We start from the raw sequence: 24,891 nt of genomic DNA, 5'->3' as shown, positions 1-24,891 counted from the left end.
TTATTTGACTTAAACTTGAGTTGAATTTAAATGAACAAAATAAGTTGATTTAGTATTTTCTTTTAAACAAATGAAGAAGGGAGATATAGAGTTAGCGATGATTATAAAAGTAACTTCTTTCGCTTAATTTGAATATAACAAACCTCTTATTACACCCATAAAATCTAAGCTACTATATCTCTTAAATTATTTATTTATTTTTTTATGTTTTTATTTTGTTTATTATTCTAGGTTATATTTTTTAGGTTTAAATTTCTTTGATTAAAAACTACATTTGTTCTGCCAGAGTTAAATATAATTGTAAATATTATATCGTAAATATTTGTATTATTTTATTTTATATTTTTTGTAAATTTAAATTAATAATTTAAATCTAACAAATTTTGATTACGGTATTTGAACTTGAATAAAATTGTTTTATAAGAAACTTTGAGTAGGTAAATTAGATAAGGGTCGTATGATTCTAAAAGAATAAATATCTATAAATTATAAAAGTTGTAATTAAATCAACTTATGTTACTAATTTGATATTAGCGCAAGTTAAAAATTAAGTTTAATAAATTTTAAATTTTTATATTATTATAAAATAAAAATTATTTAATTTTTTATATTATTTTATTTTAATATAATATAAGTTATTCATCTAAATTTGATTTTAGATATAAAATTTGACTTTAGAGATTAAATTAAAATAATTTTTAAAATTAAAAAATTAAATTATCTTAATTCTTAATACAAATATCAAATTAAATAAAATATATAAATATTAGAGATTTGATGGTTACTTTGATCCGTTTCTTTTCTCTTTTTGTTAAACACGTGCATAATATTTGTCTGTGTCCGCTTACGTGATGGGTGTACTCTCAGCAAGTATTGTACGTTAAAGCCTGACTGACTTGCTTGGGTTCCTTTAGGCTTGGTGAAAATTTTCTTCTAAGTTACGCCAATAATCGACATCGCCGATCGATCAAGCGCCCGTTTCGGCTTCAAGATTTGTGAAAGTGATCTCCTTATATACTCAAATGTTATGAAAAGTGATTCTCCATATGTGGCTGTTTACTTCAACAGGTGTGTTTTTGCTCTTGACTTAATTACAAGATGTAGCATTTTTTGTCCTGCGTCATCCTGGTCGGTGCATTGTACAACTTTTTGCACTCTGCTTGGTAGGCCTGAAAGATTTCACCTAGGATATGTCAGCAGCAGCAGATCCCCTAGTCCAGAATCAGACAGAGGGCTTGCTGCATTTATCGAGAACCAGACCGTACGTCAACATAACTTGCCGTACATATCTATTGTAATTTCATTTTTGGCTAATGCTCTTGAGAGGTTTACGTTGTCTCTCAGGTTCTCTTGGTGACATTGGTGACAGGGTCTGTTCACCAAGTTATGGCAGTGATTGAATGTCTCCTGTAATAAATTTTACCCTCTGATCTTGTCTGACTATTAGTTGTTTAAAAAAATATTGTAGGTTCGGGGGTAGCTCGTGCTCATGTCTTCTCTAGGCTTGGGTCAGGCAGTAGCAGGGACTGGGAAGGCTTTGCAACAGATATGTTGGATAATTAAAGAACATCAAAGAACCGTTCGAGAGAGACATTGTTAAAGAACCTTTGCGTTATTTTCTTGAGAAAAGCTGAGATATTGTGGATCAGTCTGTATATATATACCACCAGAATTAGTTTAGATGTTATGACAGCATTGTCATCTCCTTTTGCATCATATATATCCAAACCAATCGGATTGGGTGTAATTCAAGCATCAAATTTGACACCTAACTTGTTGCCACTTGCCAGTTCCTTGTGCACTTGCAGTTAGATTTTTCTTTCTAACCATTTTGAGGATGAGGACCCCTCCACAGTCGAATTCACCGCATGTGATCTTAAATGTTGATTGAACAGCACAGCACAATCCAATGCCTATGGACTTATTTTCAAGATGGGCTTCTTAGTCCTCACCTTGGGCATGCGGTTCGAATTATGGAGTAGCTCATGGGTTAGCATTCCCCAGAACAAGAGCCCAAGCCAGAAATTTTTGGTGTTTCATTACTTGGCTATGGTCCATACGGGGTCCATGCGAATCTGATGATGTTCCACGCTGGCAAGGGCAGAGGGCAAGCTAGGACAGTTTGTGGAGCTCAGATTGGGAATTAATGAGGCAAAATTCCCGGACAGGTCTACCTGTAAACAATTGTTTTCCGGGAAGATGTTTTGAAATGAAATTTTACATAACACTGATCGAGTTGATTACAGCTTAGAAAAGTTTTCATTTCCAATCAACAAGTAAACCATTTTTCAAAAGAGTTAACTCAAAAGGAGCCCACAACCAAAGGAGATCAATTACTCCAAAAGGTGGCACATGGCACACATCCGAAACTTGTAGTTATGTTACAACACGGCCAGCCGACCTGGTAGTTGGAAGTCGCTGTACCTCCCCTTTCTGAATCTCTCCCCCACTCCACCCCACCCCACAACCAACTTGAAAATTTTATTTCTTCTAGACCTCCTTGTTTATTAGAACCTTGTAATTACTAAGGTATTAGAGCGGGAATTCGAGCAATCCATCTGAATTAACACTAATCTACTGCTGAATTGATATTACCTTGCTACAAAACAATGATTAAAAATGGAGAACACCTGAAAAGGTTAATTACAATGCCTATACAATCAACTAGCCATCCTAGTGAATATTTAGCTGCTATCCTTTGCAATCTTGATAGCTTTAGCCTTGCAACAAAATCTAACCATACTTTCATCATATAAAGACGCTCGATGTCAACAAATCATGCAGAAATGTCTTTCAATCCAATGCATGAACATGCTAACCCAAGCACATACTCCCCCAATCACGTGGCGACCTCATCTACTTCAGAATTAAAAACAAAGCTTGGAAATGTTGTTGTTATATCCCTGCAGAATTCATATTACAAAATGGATGAGCTTCCAGATGAGTGAGGTTTCCAAGTAAAGCTTAACATTATTGATAGCACCTACCTAAGGTATGGGAGGGTCATGATTTTCAACAATGATGGATTACGGGAGACAAAGTTTTGCCATTCAGCTATATCTATCTTTCCATCCTGATTAATGTCGGCATCCAAGAATGTCTGTTCACAAAAATCCCCACGGGTCAGAAAAAGTTGCAAAATAAAGTAAAATCCCACTAAAGAGTTAAGAGACAAATATTTTATGACCTAAGACTACTAAAATATTCTGGTTCACCAGAAAGAGCCTGATGATTATATCACATGTATGGACAAATACCACTTAATACATTGCCAACATAAGCAACAATGAGAATAAAATGTAGGAACCTTTCCTCTGTTCTCACTCTAAATCTGGGCAGTCACATGAAATACTCTTAACTGGAGGTATTCGATTCAAGATATTGTTAAGAGTGTAATAATTCCGAGTAATCAGTAATTCAGGCAACTACTGATTCAAAAAGTTTGACAACTTTTCAACGGTACTAAACACTTACATTACGCAACCATACCACAACAAGCTCTCACCTTATCAAGTATTGCCTCAATGGTTTCATCAGCTAACTTCATTTCAGATTCACATAAAAGTGCAATCAGCATTTGCTTGACCTGCCAAAATCACATAAGATAAAGTTGCCTGCAAGGAGGTTTGCGTAAAAAATGTAACTGAATCAAAATATAAATATGGATGATATGCAGCAATCTGTAATCTTTAAAAACTGTTTACTCAAAACAATGTAACTATGTCAAAATATATATCCAGACGATACCATGATACATAAATAACAAAAGTATCAGGCCCAACATACCTCATTCCGCTCGATAAAACCCGTTCCATCCATGTCATAAAGTTTAAATGCAACTGCAATATAAAACCGTAAACTTAAAAATGAGACAGAAGATTAACACATACAATTCAACATAATTACATTAATTGTCCACTTACAAGTCATCTTGTCCTCTTGCGAGACATTTGGATGGAAGACATTGAGTGCTCGAACAAAGTCACCAAAATCAATAACTCCCTTCTTCTTAGCATCAAACAAATCAAAGATCTGCATGCATTAGAAGGTTGAGTAAATAAACTAATTCAAATCTTTAAAATGTTCCCCAGTATGCCCAATTCAAAACCATCTTTGATATAGGTGCTAAATTCATGTTTCCAAAAGCAAATTAAGACTGAGTAAAGTGCTCTACACTATGTTGTGCAAGAAAACTAAAAGACTTTGCCCCCAGGATATTAAAAAAGATAGAAAATGTTTTCACTGATGCCATTAACATTCCCATAAAGCCACCTTGTGGAACAATGATCAGTATTAGGATTTGCAGTAAGCCAATGCCTAACCAAAAGAAATAATATAATGACCATTAAAAACAATGCTGGACATGGCTGGCACATCTCTGATGTTTTATTCATAACAAGACAGCATCATACCAGAACAAATGGTCAAAATAGAAGCAATTGTGAAATAGAATAAAAGTAACCAGATTTATTGAATCATAAATGTATGATTGGGCTCAGAGACATCGCCCATAAAGCCTTAGGAATTCTTACATAAAATTTCTACAAGATAAATGTGATAAACATGCCCTCAAAACAAACTTCAACTCTATAGATAATGATGCAGCTAGATTGCTCACCGCTAGCACTTCCAATGCCCGTCAACCATAATTTAGATAAAACAAAATGAAACTCGAAGAAATATTGTATTTCTCAGAACAGTAAAAGAAAAAATATATATTACCCGATTTGCAAAAATGTTTTCCTTCTTCCTATTCTTAAAAAGAGCTAACTGAAACTCTTCCTGCGTACAACAGCAAAGTCAAACGGGCATTAAATTTTGCATCCAAATTTTCAAATTTGACAGAAAAGAAACAATGAGAAAAAAATCCTCTAATGGTAAGGACGCAGCCAGGAAGGGAGACAATCAAAAAGCAAAGTCATGAGAACCATGAACACATCAAAAAGTCAAACACGACATCAGATGTAATAATGCTAATTTCAAACCGCATTAAGGAAAAGTCAAAATCCGGTTGACACAAAGGAAGCACAGAATTATACCTTGCTAATCAGCCCATCATCAATCACAGAACTGCTGATGCTCTTGTATAGCTCAAAGAGTGCTTCAACTTCACTAACACTAACTGCAGATACAACGAAAACCACACAAGTAGTCAACTTTTCCATAAACATCAGCAAAAAAATAAGCAAGGTTAGTAAGCTACATAATCTTCCCAAGCTGATTGACTAATCCAAATCTTTGAGGAAACAAAAATTCCCCAGATCATCAAAAAACAACAAACCCAGAATAATTTACAAACTTTCCTTTTTAATTGGATACAGAATCATGTGTCTTGACTAAATGGTTGAAAACCCCAAAACAAATTGCATTGATACAAACAAAAAAAAAGGCTCAGAAAACACTATTTTTCCGTAGAAAACCAATCAGACAATCGGATACATGCAATGAACAAAAAGTGGTAATTATTTGCAAACTTACAAGCAGTTTGTGAAGCGAGAGTAATAGGGTCTTCGTGTCCGGGGTATTGTCTTGTTACTTTAGATTGAAAGCAGCCCATTTACTGGCAAACAAAAAAAATAAATAAAAAGGCACTTGCTAGATTACAGCGCCTATGCTTTACTATTTTCTCTCTGCATATCCATTTCAACCCTGCATATTCATTCACAACATCAATTAGAAATCAAATACTAATCAGCTCTGAAATCAAAACAAAGTAATATAAGAAAAAAACAGGGAAAAAAGGGATGCAAGCTAAATCAACAGATCTTGGTCCAAAAAGAAAAGGCTCAACATAAAATCCGAAAAAAAAAAGAAAATTAACAGAAACTATCGAAATTGTTCCAAAAATAAAAATTTAGGGAAGTAATCAAAATTAAAGCGTAAAAAAATCCTTTCTTTCGTAGCTGTGAAAGTAAATGCAATAGCCAATAAATTAAAATTGAAAACGAAATGAGATTAAACAAAAATAAAAAAATTATCAATCAATCAATCAAAATCAAAAGCCTTATCCGCTTTCTTCGAAATAAATTTCTCCCCCAAACAAACTGTTTTAAAAATCATTTCTTAAGAAAACTCGACATTGAAAATTTTCTTTAAAAAAAAGAACGAAAAACAAAAAACAATTGAAAAATAAATAAATAAGACTTCAGATTCTAGAAAGTATAATTTAAAGGGAAAAAAAAAAAGGAAGTAACGAATTCAAAACCTTACCGACCGGTAATGTGGCCGGAAAAATCAAAATCCGTCGCTGAAAAGTACGACAGGGGAAAAAAAAGCTTCTAGAGAGAACTTCGAATTCCTTGCTCTTGAAAAAAGAATGAAATAATCTGAAGAGAATGCGAGAAAAGCCTAGAGGGATTATAAAGGCAGAGAAGGGTTTCTCGAGAGAGAAAAAGAAAATTGACGGTTTAATCCGACGGTTGAGATTAAGTTGATCTGATCATGGACAGAAAAGCCTGTTTTTACGCTGCTCTATTTTTTTTATTATTATTAAATTTTCGGCTTTCTTTTCGCTTGTCTAAAAGGGAAGCAGCGAAGTTGGAAACGCCAAAACGGACCCGACTTGGACGAGGAAAAGGTCCGGGCGTTAGAGTGGAAAACAAATAGGACTCGATCGCGACTAACTGCACGTGCCGCTGACGCGAGTGGTTGAATTACTTACTTTACGCGTTAAGAGAATTTGGAATATTCCCTTTTAAGGATGTGGGTAAATACATTTTTATCCCAGGGTAAGGAGTTACTGACAGTAGTTGTCAGTTGATTAATACTGCTTACTTCTGTTAATCAGTTCATCAGTTCATCTCTAAACAGCTAATACACATGTTATACTTATCTTCATTTTCTTTGACTACTAATTTTTTCTATAATGTTAATAAATACTGGAACAAGTTTGAATGTAGAAAATTCAACCATTAACCTATGCACTATTTTATTTTTTGTTAGTTTAGGATCAATGCTACATTTAGTTGAATTTTTTTTTTTAAATGGCACATTATCTATATAGTTCAAATTTTAAAAACAAAATTAACTTCTTTTACTTAATGATTTTAAGTTCATGTCTCACCATCTGTGAGTTTATTTTGTTATTTAATTTTATATTATTTTTTTACATTTAAGCAATAAATTAGTTATTTTTTAGTTTTTTCTTTTTCTATATATATGTTATTTATGTTAAGGATTGTTTGTTCGTGGTTATGATTTAATTTTGTACATATGTTCTCATTATGAATAAAATTATTATAAGAAGCAATGTTTAAAAGGCAATTATGAGGTTGAAAATTAAGCAAAAATCTCACTTGTTGCCTATTCATGTTCATTGTAGGAAAAGAAAGGTCATATTAAAATTCAGATTCAAAATTGCTGGCTTTCTTTGTTTAGTGTAAGCCAAATTGGAAATGGCTATTGCTAGGGAAACCAAACAAAATTGGGAAATTGGTAAAATTGAAAAATAAAAAGGAAGTTAGGAGTTGAAGATTATTTTCTTGCTTGATTAGAGGAAAATATATTTGGGTGGCCATGATTATAGGTAAGTGTCACTTTATTAAGAAGGTAAAGAAGAAAGTATCCTAAGATTGATCTAGCACTTATTTTGCTTGATATTATCAATAGTCCAAGTATTGCCTTGTAACTTTAATTATTTTCTTCATGACCATCCATTTGTCCATTTCAATTTAAAAATGAATGGACAAGGATAGACATGAGAGACTAAAATTGAGTTAAGTATTATTACTATTTAACTGTTACAAATGTTTTAAATTTCTAATCCTAACTCCAAAACCAGGCATCTTTCAATTTAGATTTTGGGGGTTTTATATCCTTTCAACGTTTACCAAAAATACAATTGGTTGGGTTATGGCTACCCAAAATATTTAGAAGTTACATTACCTAGGCCTTTTCACTATTGCATTTTATGCATTGGTTGGATTTTTTAGGTTAATTTCTTTCTCATTTGCTTTAGATTTTTTTTTTCTACTTAATTTAGCTATAAACTTAAACCCAAACCCCAAATCTATTAAAATGAGATACCTTGCAGTCCAATCAGGATGTGCTACATTTTTCCTTGTGGTTGTTGAGTTTGCTATAGACTAGAGGCAGATGGTTTTGTCCCCGACAGGATGGAGGTATCTACTTTTGGGGGTTGTCCCTAGCGAAAGATTGCTACGGGTTAGCCCCCTAGGATAGGGTAAATAACTGAAAACAAGGCTGAAAGCAATGTAAACAAACCTTAATGAAAACAATCTGTCACTTGAAAAACAAAACAAAACAAAACAAAGCGTCCTTTTGCTGGCTACCTGCCCTCGTTTAAATCATTTAAATTTCACGTCCATTTCAAGGGAAATATTGGAACTTTCATTGCAACCCCCGATTTCTTACTCACGTTTATGGAAACGTTTTCATGATCTCCATTGATTACACTTCAGGGATACTCCCAACAAATCACATGACCCTGTTTGGGGTTTTCTATTGGTCTCTCTCGCCCACATGTTGCCCTCTATGATTTATGAAATTAAGAGCAGGAATCAAGCCATATGTGGAGCAAGCTTGAGGGGAGGGGGGTGAAAAGGAAATTTTGTTCGGATTATTTAGGAAGAAAGAAACCGACAACTATGATCACTTTATTCCTTTCCATTATTGTTGGTTTACTACTTGTTTTTGAGACAAACTTCGGAATCAAACAAAGAATAATGGAAAGGTTCAGTATTTGTCTCCTCATGTTTATAGTATTGCACCAGAGAACGGAAAAAGCAATAAGTTGATTGCCATTAAAGTAAATAATTTTTTGCCAACGAAAATTTTCTTTTTTAACATTTTGTCAAAAATCCGACGAAAATTCATTAAAATTTTGTTGAGGGAATCGTTGTGACGGATTAAAAAGTGAGCTACAAATTACAAGAATAATAATTAGCCTAACTATTAAAGAAATAAAGAAAAAGAAAAGGAAATCGCTTCTCTCTTCTTTTTCATCCCCAGCCAAAGCAAACGATAACACCAACTAAAAACAGACAAATCTTTTGGCAAAAGCCTGTTATTGCTACCTAGTATTTGACACCACCAATCCCAAAATGGCTTTTCACCTTTTCTTAAATCCTTTCACGAGATGATGGCTGTGGGGAACGTTTCAACCAACCAGATGATCAGAATGTATTGCAATTGGAAACTGAAAATTCTACCAAATTTATTTAGGTATAATGTTATAAATATCCATATTTGGTTATTTTTGTTATATAACTTCGTCTTTTAATTTGAAACAAAAATGGATAGCTTGATTTTTTTTTTTATTTAGTGAATTCTATACCTAAGAGGGGCAAATAATTGTCGGTAAAGATCAATTCCGACCAAAATCTGAACTTTTTCGATGGAATATTTTATTTTTTAAAAAATGTTTTTTTAGTGTTTTTGTGAGTCATTTTTATTTTAAAAAATAAAAGAATTGACAGGCTGGTTTAATCAATTTATGTTATCCTTTTCTCATTTCAAACGATATTATTAAAACGTTATTAACATCTAGCTTATGTTATCTATCACTGCAGGAGAATCTAGGAGAGACTTTATTTATTTTGTAAATATCAACTTGGAGACATATGTCAAATTATTACCCATATTTTCATCTTAAAAAATTGTTTTTTTTTCTATAATAATTTTGAACCGTTGAAAGTGTTTGTAGGCAATAATATTCATTTATAGCTCGTCCTCCTCCTCCTCATCTTTTCTCCAATCAATTTTTCTCTCCATAGTAACTATATGGTACTATTTAAAATAAATAAATAAAATATAGAAAAAAATAGTTCTTTTTGACGATGTTGAATCGATGGACTGCCACACGGAGATGTTGACACAGTGACCTCGATTTTAGACAAAATCCCAGTCTGATTAAGTATATTTTATTGTATAAATTATCGTTCTAATCACCTTTTTTGTTCGTCCATCCCCTTATTTTAAACGATTTCTTTTATAGTATATATTTAATTCTGAGTTTCTTTTTCAAACTTAATTTTATAACATTATTATTGTCAAGTTGTCATAGATCTGGGATTTGCCATATGCTCTGGCTTTTGAAAAAGTGAGTTTGTTTCCCTCCTTTTTTCAATTTTAATAATTTTTTATTGAAGTATTCTTTTGGGGAAGGCGCTAAGTTGAATGATTTTTCTTCAAAAAATTAATTAAAAACATATTTTTCTCTAACTGGTAGCTTGAAATGTAAGGCATAAATTTTAGTTTATTAGTGGTTGGGCCATGAAGTCTCATTATAAAATATCAATCACAACGAAAAGGGGAAGTCATAATGTCACAAATTTCAAATTTGCAAAAAATAAACAAATTTTGAATTTATAAATAATTTTTTTAATATAAAATATATGCTTTTTGTATTAAACGTGTAAACTCGTGATAAATAATATTAAAATTTATCAAATTCTTCACTAATGTGAAATCTTGACAAAAAATATCAAGATCGAAATAGATTTAGATTAAAATGAATCTCTCAATTTGGTGAGAGAGAATATAACAAAATTCATGTAAGAAAGAAATGAAATGTATCTTAAATTTTTAAATAAGAATTTTCCTTCATCTAATAAGTATGTATGTTTAGTTGAATGTGAACTCGTGACAATAACACATATATATAATTTTTGATATTTCATAGATAATAATTTTAAATAAAAACAATTAATGCAGTTAAAATTATTTATTGGTTAAAGAAATCATATTAATTTGTTTTTCTTTTAATTTAAGAAAATAAAGACTAATTAATTAATTATAACATACTTTTTTTTTCTGTCACCAAATTTGGTGCGTATCTGATCTGGTGGATAAGGCGTTGTTTGGGACACAAGCTGTGGATCTATCGGGTTGATTCATGCTCTCTCCTCCCTCTTTCATAAAGAAGGTATGTTGAGAGATATAACAAACTTGTTATAAATTAGATAGAAGTAGGATGCGATCTCTCTGGTAAGGTAGGTTTAGTGAAAGGTAGGTATATAGAGATTTTTCAAAAACCTAAGAGTAGAAGGTGGATGAGACATCAAGATATAATTTGGAGTAGGAAAGGAAACGAAAACGCACAATGAATGGCATTTTGAGAGCTACTTGGCTTCTCCCAGCAGTTGAAAAACTAATGTCAGAGAGCGAAATTTGATTAAAAGTTTGAATGGAATTACTGGTACCCATGGTTTCTCTTAACCATTGACAAATGGCAATCACCAATATCTAACCACTCCAACCCCCGAGCCCACCCCCCCCCCCCCCCCCAAAAAAAAAAGCTAAAAGCTATCCCGCATATACCTTCCTGGAAAAGCACTTGCAGGGATGAATTTGTTGTATCTTTTTGGTCAAAAATAGTTAGGAATAAGTTCATATAATGAAAAATAAAGAAGAAAAGGAGCATTTGGTGAATTGGGGTGGAATCAGTCTTTCATTTTCAGGGAAGGCAACGTTGGATGGGTGCAAAGTTCCTGGGGTCCAATGTATCTTCTTCCATTGGCTTTTAAAGCTCCAAGGTCATTTCCTTAAATCACTTCTCTGCAACGTTTAGGCACTTCAAAGTTTGAACCTTTCTTTTGACCACCGCCCCTTGAACCTATGTGATTCCCTTTTCATTCCATTCAAGTCAAATCACCATCAATTGTTATCAAAATATCGACTGTCAGTAGGGCTTGTAGCCAGAAATCTAATTGGGTCAAGCCCCACTTTAACATGGGCCTGGCCGATTATATTTTGGGAACCTATAAGATTTTTTTTTCCCCTTAGTGTGAACAAAATGTTCTTCCTATTTATGGCATGTCAAAAGGAAATAAAAAAAAGTAAAATTAAACAACATAGTTATGGAGACTTTGCTTCAACAATAAGTTCTTTATATTCAAATATTAAGTTTTTATTGTTTAAATAAAAAAAAAACCTAAATAGAAGGAAAGGAACAGAAAAATGCAAAATTGTTCATATCCATAAGTGCTTTTGCATTAAACATAAGATTATTATTTTACAAATTGATGGTATAATTTTTAAATTTTATAAACAAGATTAATAAATTGATTCATGTTTATTTAATAATTAATTTGAAAAAAATAAGATACTTGTGAACTTTTTAACTTCCGTTGATAAAATTTAGAAACTCCATCATCAACATACAAGATAATTTCCTTTAGGCATATATATATTTCAGAAAATGAAACTATTCAACTAATATTTTAATTTGTGTTAAATTAAAAAAAAAGTCCAATTTTAACAATTTGGCAAATTTATCTCCCAATCTCTATGAGATCTCCAATGTATCAAGCAATGCATCACTTAAATTGACGAACAGAAACCACGTGGGTTTGATCAGCAACAAAGAATTCAGACTCTATGAAACATTCAACATAGTCTTATATTATAAATTCCTAATAAGAAAATAAAAAAATACTAAAAAAATTTACAAATAAAGGCCCACTTTTGATGGATTATGTAAATAAAAATCTTTCATAATATATTAAAGGAATCAATATAGTCTCGATTCAACCAATCTTGACTAGAAAAATGCATGTTGGTAGATAAGGTAGATGCATGGAATCTACGGTACTGTTGCTATATCATTATTATATTAATTAATCTTTTGCATTTGAAAATCTTAACTTGGGTTTAATAAAAAAAACAAATTATCAAGTTTAAGCAACATTTAATTATTTTAATTTTCTTTGTATTGTATCACAATTGAATAAATAATAAAGTATCTTATGTCTTAAACAGTTTTAACAGCTATTTACATTTTAAACATTTTCACATTTGACTATTTTTATTTAAAATTTCATATTTATTTTAAAATTTTTATGATTTTTTTTAATTTTATGGATACAAAATTAAAATTCGTACGACAAAATTAATTAGGTACATAAGAAGAATATTTGTGTATACTTAAATTTTTTTGTCAAAAATTTAATTTATCATAAATTATTAATTGAAAGACTTGTTTTAAATTTATAATAATGCCACTAGTAGAAAATATGTTTAATCACGTGTGATATCGAATTTATCCTATTTTTAGTTGGAAAAAGCCATCTTCGTAAACACATAAAAAAATAGTTTTATCTCTAGTATCAGTAATATTGTCACTTTCGGTTGTCTAAAGGATTGGAGTTAAGTCTTTGAGCGCTCAAAGTCAAACTCAACGCGGCCCCACATGGTTTAGATCAGGACCGTTCGATGATCATCTACGGAGGAATAGGCAGCAGAGTCTCGAAAGCTGCAAACCGACCAACAAAACGTGGGACCCAAAATTTTGGGGCTTTGCCTAATCAAGAACAAAAGGACCAGTTGCATGTTCGTATCTTTCTTTTTCTTTTTTTTTTTTAAATCTGAATATCTTGAAATATTATTGGAGCGTGCTATCCAAACGAGTCAAAGGGCGCCTAAAGCGACATCACCTGGACGTTAATCGCGGTCAGTTCGGAGGCAGCACATGATTGGATAAATATTCCTCTCTTGGTTGTTAGAAAACTTTTACATAAATTTAGGTGGTCAAAGTACATTTGCAAACCTGCGTTACGGTACTCTTCTACAAGGGAAGTACCATGCCTATTTAGCCAAATAATATTATTTGGCTGCACCGCGTGTCAGATTACATCAGACAGCGTTAATTTTTTTTTTGTGTTGTCAGTATCTTTGTCTCCTTTATCCGACACGTTACAAATTCAGAAGTGACCCCTCAATCCAACACGTGTCTTTCACATTGCTTTGAATTCTTCGATGTTTTTTAAAATAACTTTTTTAATCTTATTGGTTCTGTAAATTATCTATTTGTTTTGATAAAGGAAAGAGGCGTAAAGCATGGCTTGACTCGTAAACTTATAAGAGTTAGCTCGGTTAAGGACTGTACTGCAGGAGGAGAGGGGTTGGTTAGGAGGGCTTCTTGCTTTCAAGCAGTCTTTCTCTACAAATTTTTTGTTTCTTTTGGATTACTATCATATTGTCTTGGTGGTCTTGGTCTTCTTAGTTTCAAACTCCTTATAGGCTATCTCTCTTTGAAAAAATTCCACCTAGAGACAAGAGAGTACTCTTGTTTTTCTGGAAGTTTTCACATTTTCTTTTTAATTTTTATCTGGGGTTTTTTTACAATTATTATTGGTGTGATGGAGGAGAGGTATGAGCCATTGAAGGAGCTTGGCTCTGGGAATTTTGGAGTGGCAAGGTTGGTGAAAGATAAGAAGACAGCGGAGCTTCTTGCAGTCAAATATATTGAAAGAGGAAAGAAGGTAATCTATTCTTCTAAAGATTATGTTTTCTTTGTTTGTGTTACTTCTTAGATAGTCTGAAATTATTGCAAATTGATTTTTCTCATTAAGCTTTGCTGAAAATGAAGAAGTTCTGTTAAGGACGGTTTGAATTTTTATGATTAATATTTCTAAGTATCATATTAGTATCATTGTTGCCGTGGATCATATGCAAATTTCATCTAAACTACCAGCACTTATATGAACATAATGTGTGTTATACAACTTAATTCGAATTAGGAGAAAAGATGGTCGTTTTTCCCATGCTTTAATCTGGGCAAAATTATGGTGGGTGATTGGTTACTTAATGGCTGCGCAGAAACTAGATAGTGATTGGCTTTTGAATATGGAAAAGTGTTTATGTTTCATTTAGTAACAAATATCTCCATTGTTCAATTGCCATAGAATGTGGATATGCTCTTATCGTTGGTGCCATTTCCTTGAATTGCAATGTGTGATTTACTTCTATTACAAATTCTTCCATCTAAGGGGCAAAATTCTGCAGTTCCATCAGTTTAAGAGATGTACTTTGGTAATTGGTGACAAAAAAGAAAAAAAAAATTAGGTCAAGACAAGTAGTTAATCTTCTGGCCTTTCATAGCAAGTTGTTTTGACTTTTCCATGTGAGGTGATCGTGGTGTATTGGTTGAATTAGGCTTGGATTATGTCTTCCAAGACATTTTGGGGGATAGGACAGGAAGGGCTGGGAAAATGTCTGACCATTAAATGGTGTTGATTTATATGTTCGAGCTAGCAGATGATACCGTGTTCATCGTTGGTACAATCTATGTACTAATAATGGACTACAAATCTAGAGTGAAAGAGAAAGTTTCTGACTTTTTCTTGCGGGGGTGAATAGACTCTCTTACCTAATGAAGTTATTGACACGTCTTTATTTTCTTGAGAAGAAAGTTTTGTTGTTGAAAATTGCCAAGCTACCTAAGTTTACTTTTTCTTAATAAAGAAAAACTCTATGAGATGAAAATTGAAATATTATACTTTTTGCAAAGCTACCTAATGTTGTACAAGTAAGACGATTGACATAATCACATTGCATGTCTAGAGGTACTACTTCATGACTTGTGGTGAGTTAAGATCAAATTGAAAAATCAAGTTATTGCTGCAATTTATGAGACAAAAATTTGGCCTTCGAAAATTGTTTAGGAATGAAAGCCTAGAATAACTTGTCCCTGCTATTTACAGTTGTTCACATATTCAGCCTCTCAGTTTCCTATTTCCGAAAACTTGATTTGTTGCACTAGCACAAATTAAGGGTGGCAAGATGAGGGGTTCAACCTAATCATATTATTTTGGTGGCAATGAGAAAATAATTCTTTTTTATATTTTGGGACTGAGGAAGGGTGGGCAATGATGGTTGAAAATGTCCATACGGTATCTCTCAATATACACTTTGGAAGCATATTTTAGTTTCAGTTTTGCATTTGCTGATGACGTTCTGGTGGGACAGTTCTTGAGGAAATTTTTTGAACTTAAGAATCGCTGGAAAATGGTTCTTTTTAACATCTATTGTTGAGCAGTAAATGAAGAGACAAGTAAGGATGTAACATTGTTGTCCTGTTATGTTTCTTGTGCATACATGGCCACTGGCTTGATCATTTTTATGCAAACATTTAGCTATTATTTCACGAATCTGTGTGTTGAATTATGATTGTCATCTAAAGGAAAATTAAAGTTATTCATGTTCATATTGTGAATGTCTGGCTCCAAGCCCAAGGTATTCATATTCTTCTTGGCATAATTTGTGATGTTGTAATCTTCCTTTCAGCTGCCACCATAGAAAAGGACTGTCTTTCTTTCACTCTTTTCAGCAATGGGCATGATGTTTGTGATTAGTTTCAGAACTGTATTTACATTTCAGTATCCAAAGTCATTGAGCAACAGTGTGTTGCATTTTGAATGTATCAATTTCATATCATTTTCTAGTCCTTGATATACTAATGTAGTATGATTTCTGTTTTTGGTTTCAGATTGATGAAAATGTTCAGAGGGAAATCATTAACCACCGATCTTTAAGGCACCCAAACATAATCAGGTTCAAAGAGGTGAGAAATTGATTTCATTAAATATTAGCAATTTGGTTGGAATTTCAGGTTCGAACAATAAATAGTTAGGCCTATTGCGGCATTTAGAAGAACATTTCAAGTTTCTTGACTCGGTTTGTCACCACTTCATAGCAGTAGTAGCTTGAAACTTGGTGTTTTGCACTGAGTATTTGAAGTTCTCTACCCTAAGTTTATTCTTGTTGACCAATGTTATGGAAGTGTTAAAGCTCTGGCTTGCTGCTCCTTAACAATTTCTAAGCTTGTTCAAGGAGATTAAACAGTGCCCCGGACAATATGGACACAATATCAGTTACTTTCCTTTTACTTGTTACATTGTGAATAGTCATTAAAGATATATATATTTTGGACAATTATCTCATTAAGGATAATTGGCTGTTCATTTAAAACTGACTTAAATCGGTAGATAAAATCCAAAGTCCAACACATTTCTCTGCAGGTTTTATTGACTCCAACACATGTAGCTATTGTCATGGAGTATGCTGCTGGTGGTGAACTCTTTGAGAGAATATGCAGTGCAGGTCGATTTAGTGAAGATGAAGTGAGTTTATATATCCTCATTCAACATGTTGAGCTAATTCTTCTCCTGTTAATTTGCATGGAAGTTGTGTGAGGTAATGCTTACTTAAAATATTTGTTTGTGGGCAGGCAAGATTTTTCTTCCAGCAGCTGATATCGGGAGTCAGCTACTGTCATTCCATGGTATGGTATATGAATAACTTTTCAGATTTTGTATGATAGTCACCTTTCTTACCTCGTTCATCACTTGTGCTGCAGCAAATTTGTCACAGAGATCTGAAACTGGAAAACACACTTTTGGATGGAAGTCCAACACCACGTCTTAAAATCTGTGACTTTGGTTACTCCAAGGTTAATTTTTAAATTTGAAATAATAACTATATGTTATACATCTTTGATGTATTCTACTGTTCGTATTCTAGTTTATAATATTTAATTCGTTGCTTTTCTTTATTGGTGATGCAGTCTGCTGTGTTGCACTCACAACCCAAATCAACTGTTGGAACACCAGCTTATATTGCCCCGGAAGTCCTATCACGAAGGGAATATGATGGAAAGGTATAAATTTTCTGTTTGCTAATCAAATAACAGTCAGAAAGTCAACCTGGGATCCTTCTGTTTTACTTATGGAGCATAAATATGTGCTCATTGCAGTTATGCTGTTAAGGTACCTATACACACACACAAGCACTTATAACACTTGCTGAGTTGATGTACAGAACCTTGTTTCTCATATCTCCATGCACCTGAATAGTATATGTTAATTTCAGTTAGCGATGTAGTCAAATTCCTCTATCAATCTTCCCCCCACCACCTTCCCCCCCCCAAAAAAAACCCTGTCACAATATTGATTCTTTCAATTTGTAAATAATAATTAAGTGATCTCTATCTTTATTATTTGATGGTAATTTGATCGTCTACTAGTAGATTGCAGATGTTTGGTCCTGTGGTGTGACATTGTACGTGATGTTGGTAGGAGCATACCCCTTTGAGGATCCTGAAGATCCTAGAAATTTCCGTAAGACCATTGGTGTAAGTTCTGAACTATGCTCTTCAGTTAGATGACATTATCATTTCCTTTTGTTTTGGTTTTTGTGTTTTTTTTTTTTGTTTAGCTGTGAAGTTGAATCATTTACATTTTAACAGAGAATAATGAGTGTCCAATACTCCATACAGACTATGTGCGGGTGTCTGCAGATTGCAGATATCTTCTTTCCCGTATCTTTGTTGCCGATCCTGCCAAGGTATCATTCTTTGTCCCTTTTGTAAATTTTGTATTTGTTAGAATACTCTGCACCCTATTTTTCTGCATTTTAATCTCCCCATTTTGATAGAGGCACACACATACTCTGATTAAAAGAAAAAGCCTGCCTCTTTTGATTTGAATCCCAAGTATCTATCATTACTATAAAGGAGCAAAATTTACCCTTTAATTAACAATATTTCTGCAAATTGTGCTATCGTGATAACCTGAAGTATCTCCTTCTTACATTGTTCCAATGATATAACTATTTGTATGCTGATTCTTCTAATCTTTGCTTAAAGAGGATTACCATCCCAGAGATTAAACAGCATCCTTGGTTTCTGAAAAATTTACCAAAAGAACTGGTTGAAATTGAGAAAACAAACTATGCGAAATCAGAACGTGACCAACCATCTCAAAGTGTTGAAGAAATAATGCATATCATACAAGAGGCAAAGACACCAGCTGCAGGAGCCAAAGTTGGTGAACAAACTGTTGCTGGGTCATCAGACCCTGATGATGCTGAGGCAGATTTAGAATCTGAGATCGATGTCAGTGGTGATTTTGATGCCCCTATGTGAGCATGGCCTTTGAAATTGCTTCAAGAAGATTTGTTATTTCTAAGCTTGTAGTATTTTTTGGGTTACAGTGTTGATACGCTTTAATCAGACTGGAAATGCTGTCCAGCAGACTTACAGTACAGTGTGTTGCCCTTGCAGGCAACAAGAAACTTTTGTGTGTATCACATAATCAATTGCTGTCCCATATTGTAAATTTCACACTTTGTGAAACATCTTGCATAAGCATAAACTGATTTCAAATCTTCCATTATTTTGTACTCCTTTGAACACTCACAATGTTACAGTTTATATTTTGTACCCAGGATGTAATTTTGCACTTTGCTGAATGCCTGACTGATGTGCCACTTCCTTGTTTACCTTAATTTGATTAGCGACTTTTGCGAGTCCCTTTAATTCCCCTTATTGCAAGTTATTAAGTCTAGTCTCCCCTTCAATTTCCAGTTTCAGGTATGAAAGCAGCTCCACTACGCACAAGATACCAAGACATATTTCCACCAAACCTGTGAAGGGGCCGTCCTGATGCTATTGGCCATGGTCTTTTTTAGGTGAAAATGATCCATGACTCTAGAAGGAGTGCCTTGCCTGGTGGTCTAAATTAAAAGGTATACTTCTCTCTACTCAGTGCAATATTTTCCACAAATTAGTGAGGCAGTTCTAAACGTAACTTACCTATCATAGTCATAAGCATTAAGGTTCCTGTCTGAGTATTGTGCATATGTAGGAAAGGTAACAAACAAATTATGTACGAGGATGAAGCTCATGTTCTAATTTCTAATAGCTTAACCCAATCCTTATCCATCAAAACTTTGGTTGCAAATTGCAATTCTGTGGAAACGTATATTTATGATATGTTGAGAGCCTGTAAGACATGCAAACCATGAGTCAACAAATGCATGTCTATCCCATTCATTGCTAAGTAGAGATTCCAAAGATAGTGCTGCACTACCGTTGTTTGGTAATAGAGATTGCAAAGATAATTCATTACATTTGTGGACCCCTTTAGTCCATAATTTCCAGTGGTGGGATCCAATTCTTCCCAGTGTCTTAGATTTAGTCAAATGAATCGCCCCATGTTTTCAGTTTTGGAAGAGAATCAAATCAAAGGGAACGAAAACAACCCAACTCAGGCCACACCTAACAAGCAAAACATTACAAAAAAATTCGAAGTCAATGTCTGTATATTTTTTCTAATGTTGTCTGAAAGTGTTATACCATTGACTTCCACGAACCAGCAGGGACAGAAGCTTCGTAGCTTATTCCACACAGCTTAAATTCCTCACAAGATTGATCAAAGGGAAATTAATCGCTATACTCCATACTAATACCAAATTCCCGTTTTCCCGTTTTGACTACATTCTTCGATTTGCAATCAAAATTTAGCTATCTAGCTTTCTTTATTTCTTTGCTCCTTTTCCTGTTCATTGATGACTTTTAGATGTGATAATTTATGCAACAGTGTGGTGTGGATAATCTTTAGACAATTAGCCCGATCCTTCATCAATGGAACAATCAAAATCGACAAAATTAAGTTTATATTAAAATATAATTAAAACTTTGAATTTTTGGATATAGGTATATCATGCCTACATAAAGTCGTCGAGGCTAGCTAGTTTTGCCATCGTAGTACGCTAGCTAGTGTTTAATGGCAAAAAGGTTAGAAATCAATGTATATCGGTTTCACCTTCCCCATTCTCCATCCGGTAGCCACGTATCTTTCCTTTTAAAGTTCGACAATTAGAACATTTCATGCAGGGATCCATGGCTTTAGAGTATCTCACCCTTCTTCAAATTTTAAGAAGTACAAAAATAAGAAATATATACATGCATATTTTATATATTATATTTATACCAAAATTATTTTATCGAGAATAAAATTATGTAACTAAAATAGTAATAAAAATATGGTATTAAGAATTTATAATCAAGAAAAAAGAGAAATATGTATGCAAGAAATATTTTCTCCTCGTAGTCATAGATGGGCGGTGATGTAGGGTAGTAGTACCTATATATATGGATATGATTATATAATACATACACACTTATGATTCAACATTCAACAATATATAATATATATATCATTTATATTTTGGTGCATTATCAATATATTTATCTATTATCATTTCATCATAGAGTAGTATCATTTCATGAATATTTATCTATTATCTTCTTAGACACATAAGGGAGCTTCTTCATCTAGATTGGGACTGCCCATTATCTCACTTTCATTGCTACTTCATCTACATGTCTTTGATTGTATACCAACTTATGTTAGTTCTATTTTAATGGCAGACATTTTGAATATTTCATGACCTAGAAAGATGTAATCGGTTATTTTAGTATTTCATCCATTATATATATAAAAAATTTCAATACTCATAATTTTATTTTTAAAAATACTTAATTTTTAAAATTTATTTATTAATGAAATGATAATATATATTTAATTAAACTCAATCCAGTTAAGAATTTATATTGATGTATATCATGCATGCGCCAATCAAGGATCCCGGTAATTTAGATGACTTGTCATATATGTCAACTCAATTCGTTAATTTAATTAAGCCTACCATTTTTGAATAATATGGCGTGTGACTGTGTTTGGAATTTATATCTACATATCTCCTACCTATAGATTTGGATCATTGCTTGCATAAAAACAGCTCCAACATATTTTTTTCAACACATATTCCAATTTTATAGGAATTTTAACCATCTTGTTAGGGATAAAATATTTAAGAAGCTAGTATATAGGAACCAAATTATGCTCAATAATTAAGATCGATATTTATCAGTTTTGTTTTTGGTTAAATCAAAATGATATATTAAGATTCTGAACAAAATATAAAAATTATAAATTAACATTAACAGAGAATTGAAAAATTTTACAAAACTACTTATTAACATGCCTATACACAAAAATAATATACTGAAAAGCTTAAAAGTTTCTTACTCCACACAGTGTGGGATGAAAGGATAACATGGAGACGTCAACGTAAAAGAGCATATAAAATAAAGTTTCATCAGAAAAATAAAGAACCATCCACACTTTACCACCAATTTGCCACAAAGAAAAACAATTTTCCTTTAAAATTTTAAAATTTAAGCACAGTTAATGAAAATTTTCCGTCAAACTCATTTCAATCCTGTTTTTCAAAAAAAAAAAAAAACTCATTTGAAACCTGTACGAATGATATATATATATATATCAACATTCTTTAAGGTACTATACTGCTATAAATTAATGATATATCAGTGATGCAAGTTGATTAAAGGATTCCATACCAAAGGATATATAGTATTAGCAAAGGAATATAAAGCATTTTATAAGTAAATGATGACATGCCCGATGTATGTCGATTTCGATGAAGAAAACCAACGCAATTCTATGAGTATTTGGTCGATACATGGAGCCATGGAGTTCAAGTGAACCACAAATGACTACAATCCCGTAATGTGAAAATGAGTAGGCTACCATATGCCTAACAAGTCAAAGAAAGCTAAAAAGTTATTGTACCAGTCTATTGGCTTTATGGGAAAAGGAATAGGGACAGGGGAATGCTGGGGGTGGGGTGAGTGGGTGGATGGTATTTTTACGTATCCTCCAAGCCCCAGTCCGCTATATATATGTGAGGTGCCGAGCTAACCCTAAATAAGAGCACATTTTCTGCGAAAGAAGGAAAAGAAAAAGGGTCAGAGAGAGAGAATTGAAAATGGAGGCTAGGTCCTTGGCTTTCATGGTTTTCGTGGTGTTGGCTGCAGCTGCAGCTACGTGGGAGGTTAAGATGGCTGGTGCAGAACTCAGTGATGCTCAGTGCAAGGAGGAAAGGAATCTTGGGATTAATGCTTGCAAGCCGGTGGTCTACGGGAAGCTTCCATCCCCGGAGTGCTGCCAGCGGGTAAGGGTTACCCATCTAGAATGCGTGTGCCCAGTGATCAGCCCCCAGCTCGCTGCCCTCATCGATGTCAACCGCGCCGTCCGCCTCATCGAAGGCTGCGGTAGAAGGGTCCCTCGCCACTACAAGTGTGGAAGTAAGCCCTCTCTTCTTTCTTTACATACATACATACATAATCATCGATACGTCGACATACACGCACAACAAGTATACATAATATTTAATTTAATTGGCTTGATAGTTGATACATGCACTTGTTGATTTCCTCATTTTTGTTTCTTTTGGTTTTGGCAGGTATCACAATCCCGTGAGTTGGTCCAGCTTGGATATCCTTATCTTTCTACTATTATGTTTGGATCTAGGCGTCAGCTTTTCTAAAGGAGAAATAAAAGAATACTGGAGTTTTCAGCAATATATGTAACTCAGTAACTGCTTGCATATTGACTAGAAATATGTGAGATATATAGGAAATAAACTTGGTCAACTCTTAGTAATATGTACTTTCAATTAGTGTTTAATGGAGCGACTATATTAAAATGAGTGTTAGCTTAATTATTGAGTTATTTTACTTTGTCGTTTAATTTATTAATAATGATGATGATGATGATGATGAGAACAATAAATATAAAGCTTGTGGCTTGATACTAAAAAAAATAATCATTGTTGACTAAAGCTATTTTAAAATGTTTTCATATAACTCTCAATGAAATTTGTTTATAACATTATTACGATTGAAAATCAATAAAAAATAAATGTATTTGATGTCAAAATTTCCAACAAAAATTTCTAATAAAAACTTGGACCGATAATTCTCACTTCAGACTAACAAAGTTTAGTTAAAATTTTCGATTGATATTTCTTTTTTGGTATAAAAGGAATGAAATATAAATATCATGTCGAAGCTTAAAAAGATTGGAATTTGCTGCCCTTTTTAGGATTACTTCTCTGACAAAAGTGCAAAATATTAATACCAGAACTAGAATACCTGAGACAGAAATCAAGCCAATGAGCAACCTCTGCCATCTAAAATTGATAGTTGAATTAGACAGACAAGGGAGAAAAAAATGGAAAAAACTTGATCAATAATTCACAAGTCACAAGAAAACGAAAGATTAAGCTTGACTTGCTTCACATCCTTCCAAAACGACGCGTTGAAGAACAAGTCAAGGCAAACACTACTTCTCAGTATTTCGGGCACTACTGCTAGGATAAGGCGACCTGCTTTGTTTCAAGCTGAATGCTATTTCACCAAACAAAGAATTCTTTTTTTCTCATAATTCATAGTTAGATAATAATTAATCATCAAGTCCACATCATGGTGTGACATTTGGGAAGCATAATAATGGGATTTACTGAAAAAATTTCTCCCCAAAGTATCATAAATGCGCACAAATTAATTATGTATGTGGCAGTTTTGTGCTAATAGTCCAAACAACTTCAAGTTTGTTGGATTAAAACCTATCCTTTTATTTTGCCTAACAGGCTAAGTTTTCAGGACCATTAACTGATTAATTAATTAATTCATTAATTACTGTATAATTTAGAGTAAGAGGAATGAAAAATAGTTTAATACCATGAGAAATCGATTAATTAGTTGACCATCTTTCAACAATGATTTTAATCTTTAAAATTAAAAAAAAAAAATCAACCAATTAAATTAAGTTAATGTGAAAGATCGTAATCCAAACATGTATTATTAAGTTTAACAAAACTTAAATAATTCACAAATCAAAAAAGATTAACCATTTGAATTAGAAAAATCATTCCAATATTCTCAATGGACATCACGAAGACCGAAGTCCAAGTGAAAAGACTCGCTTTTCTTTTTGGTTTACTAAAAGCCACTTTTAAATGGAAGTCGACCATTTTCTTGTCTCAAACTGGGAAACCCTTTCCCCATAGTGTTCATATTGGTATAAAAACAATGAATTCACACGAATATTGATTCGAGTTCATGAACACCAAATCACCTTACTTGAATTTACTACAGTAAACAAAATGGAAGAAATTTATTTATTTATAATTTTATAATTATATTTTTTTTGAAAAACTGTAATTTTATTCACATTTTATTGAAGTACACTATGAAACAGGAGGATGAAAGCATGTGCCTTGGAGAAACAATAAAAAAAAAAAACTGCAGAAACACAAAAAATCATATCTTTTTATAACATATTTAGAATTACTTGGTGTTACTCCAACATGAATTGCCTTTTTCTCTATCATTTACATCGACATGAATGGCCCCTTTCACATGGTTTTATCCCATTTTTACAATTTTTTTTCTACTGTACGTAGCTCATATTTATGAGACTCCAACGTATGGTTGTAATG

General features: G+C 33.0%; 4 protein-coding genes across 5 annotated transcripts in view; 3 read left to right on the top strand and 1 right to left on the bottom strand.

Annotated features, from left to right (window-relative positions):
- Positions 1-2,559: 2,559 nt before the first annotated feature.
- Positions 2,560-6,499, bottom strand: LOC110413671 (calcineurin B-like protein 1). 2 transcript variants are annotated; one of them, XM_021424586.2, is made up of 9 exons: positions 6,211-6,483; positions 5,479-5,649; positions 5,040-5,122; positions 4,723-4,782; positions 3,924-4,032; positions 3,787-3,839; positions 3,506-3,586; positions 2,988-3,100; positions 2,560-2,903 (listed from the first exon to the last, which is right to left on the bottom strand). In XM_021424586.2, the coding sequence occupies exons 2-9, from the start codon at positions 5,555-5,557 to the stop codon at positions 2,840-2,842; spliced, it is 642 nt and encodes a 213-aa protein (XP_021280261.1). In that variant the 5' UTR covers positions 5,558-5,649; positions 6,211-6,483; the 3' UTR covers positions 2,560-2,839. The 2 variants fall into 2 exon arrangements, with proteins under 2 accessions (XP_021280261.1, XP_021280271.1); XM_021424596.1 differs by lacking the exon at positions 4,723-4,782 and having other exon boundaries at positions 6,211-6,499.
- Positions 6,500-13,790: 7,291 nt separating this feature from the next.
- Positions 13,791-18,965, top strand: LOC110422369 (serine/threonine-protein kinase SAPK3-like). Its single transcript, XM_021436255.2, is given in 10 exon segments — positions 13,791-14,222; positions 16,229-16,303; positions 16,761-16,862; positions 16,970-17,023; positions 17,099-17,191; positions 17,306-17,398; positions 17,768-17,872; positions 17,987-18,011; positions 18,014-18,084; positions 18,386-18,965. Coding segments are annotated over 10 exon segments (1,020 nt in total). The 5' UTR covers positions 13,791-14,099; the 3' UTR covers positions 18,665-18,965.
- Positions 18,966-22,305: 3,340 nt separating this feature from the next.
- LOC110422378 (uncharacterized) lies at positions 22,306-23,109 on the top strand. Its single transcript, XM_021436268.2, has 2 exons — positions 22,306-22,693; positions 22,852-23,109. The coding sequence occupies exons 1-2, from the start codon at positions 22,375-22,377 to the stop codon at positions 22,866-22,868; spliced, it is 336 nt and encodes a 111-aa protein (XP_021291943.1). The 5' UTR covers positions 22,306-22,374; the 3' UTR covers positions 22,869-23,109.
- A 1,755-nt stretch (positions 23,110-24,864) lies between these two features.
- Positions 24,865-24,891, top strand: part of UVH1 (Restriction endonuclease, type II-like superfamily protein) — a 4,176-nt gene continuing 4,149 nt past the window's right edge. Inside the window, exon 1 of the mRNA XM_021437036.2 lies at positions 24,865-24,877. Within this exon, the coding sequence (XP_021292711.1) occupies positions 24,865-24,877 (13 nt within the window). The remainder of the gene's footprint in view (positions 24,878-24,891) is intronic.

Source organism: Theobroma umbraticum, unplaced genomic scaffold (assembly GCF_002168275.2).
Source record: "Theobroma umbraticum cultivar Fairchild unplaced genomic scaffold, ASM216827v3 scaffold_30.0, whole genome shotgun sequence".
Classification (NCBI taxonomy): Eukaryota; Viridiplantae; Streptophyta; class Magnoliopsida; order Malvales; family Malvaceae; genus Theobroma; species Theobroma umbraticum.
This window is presented reverse-complemented; position numbering and strand designations above follow the sequence as displayed.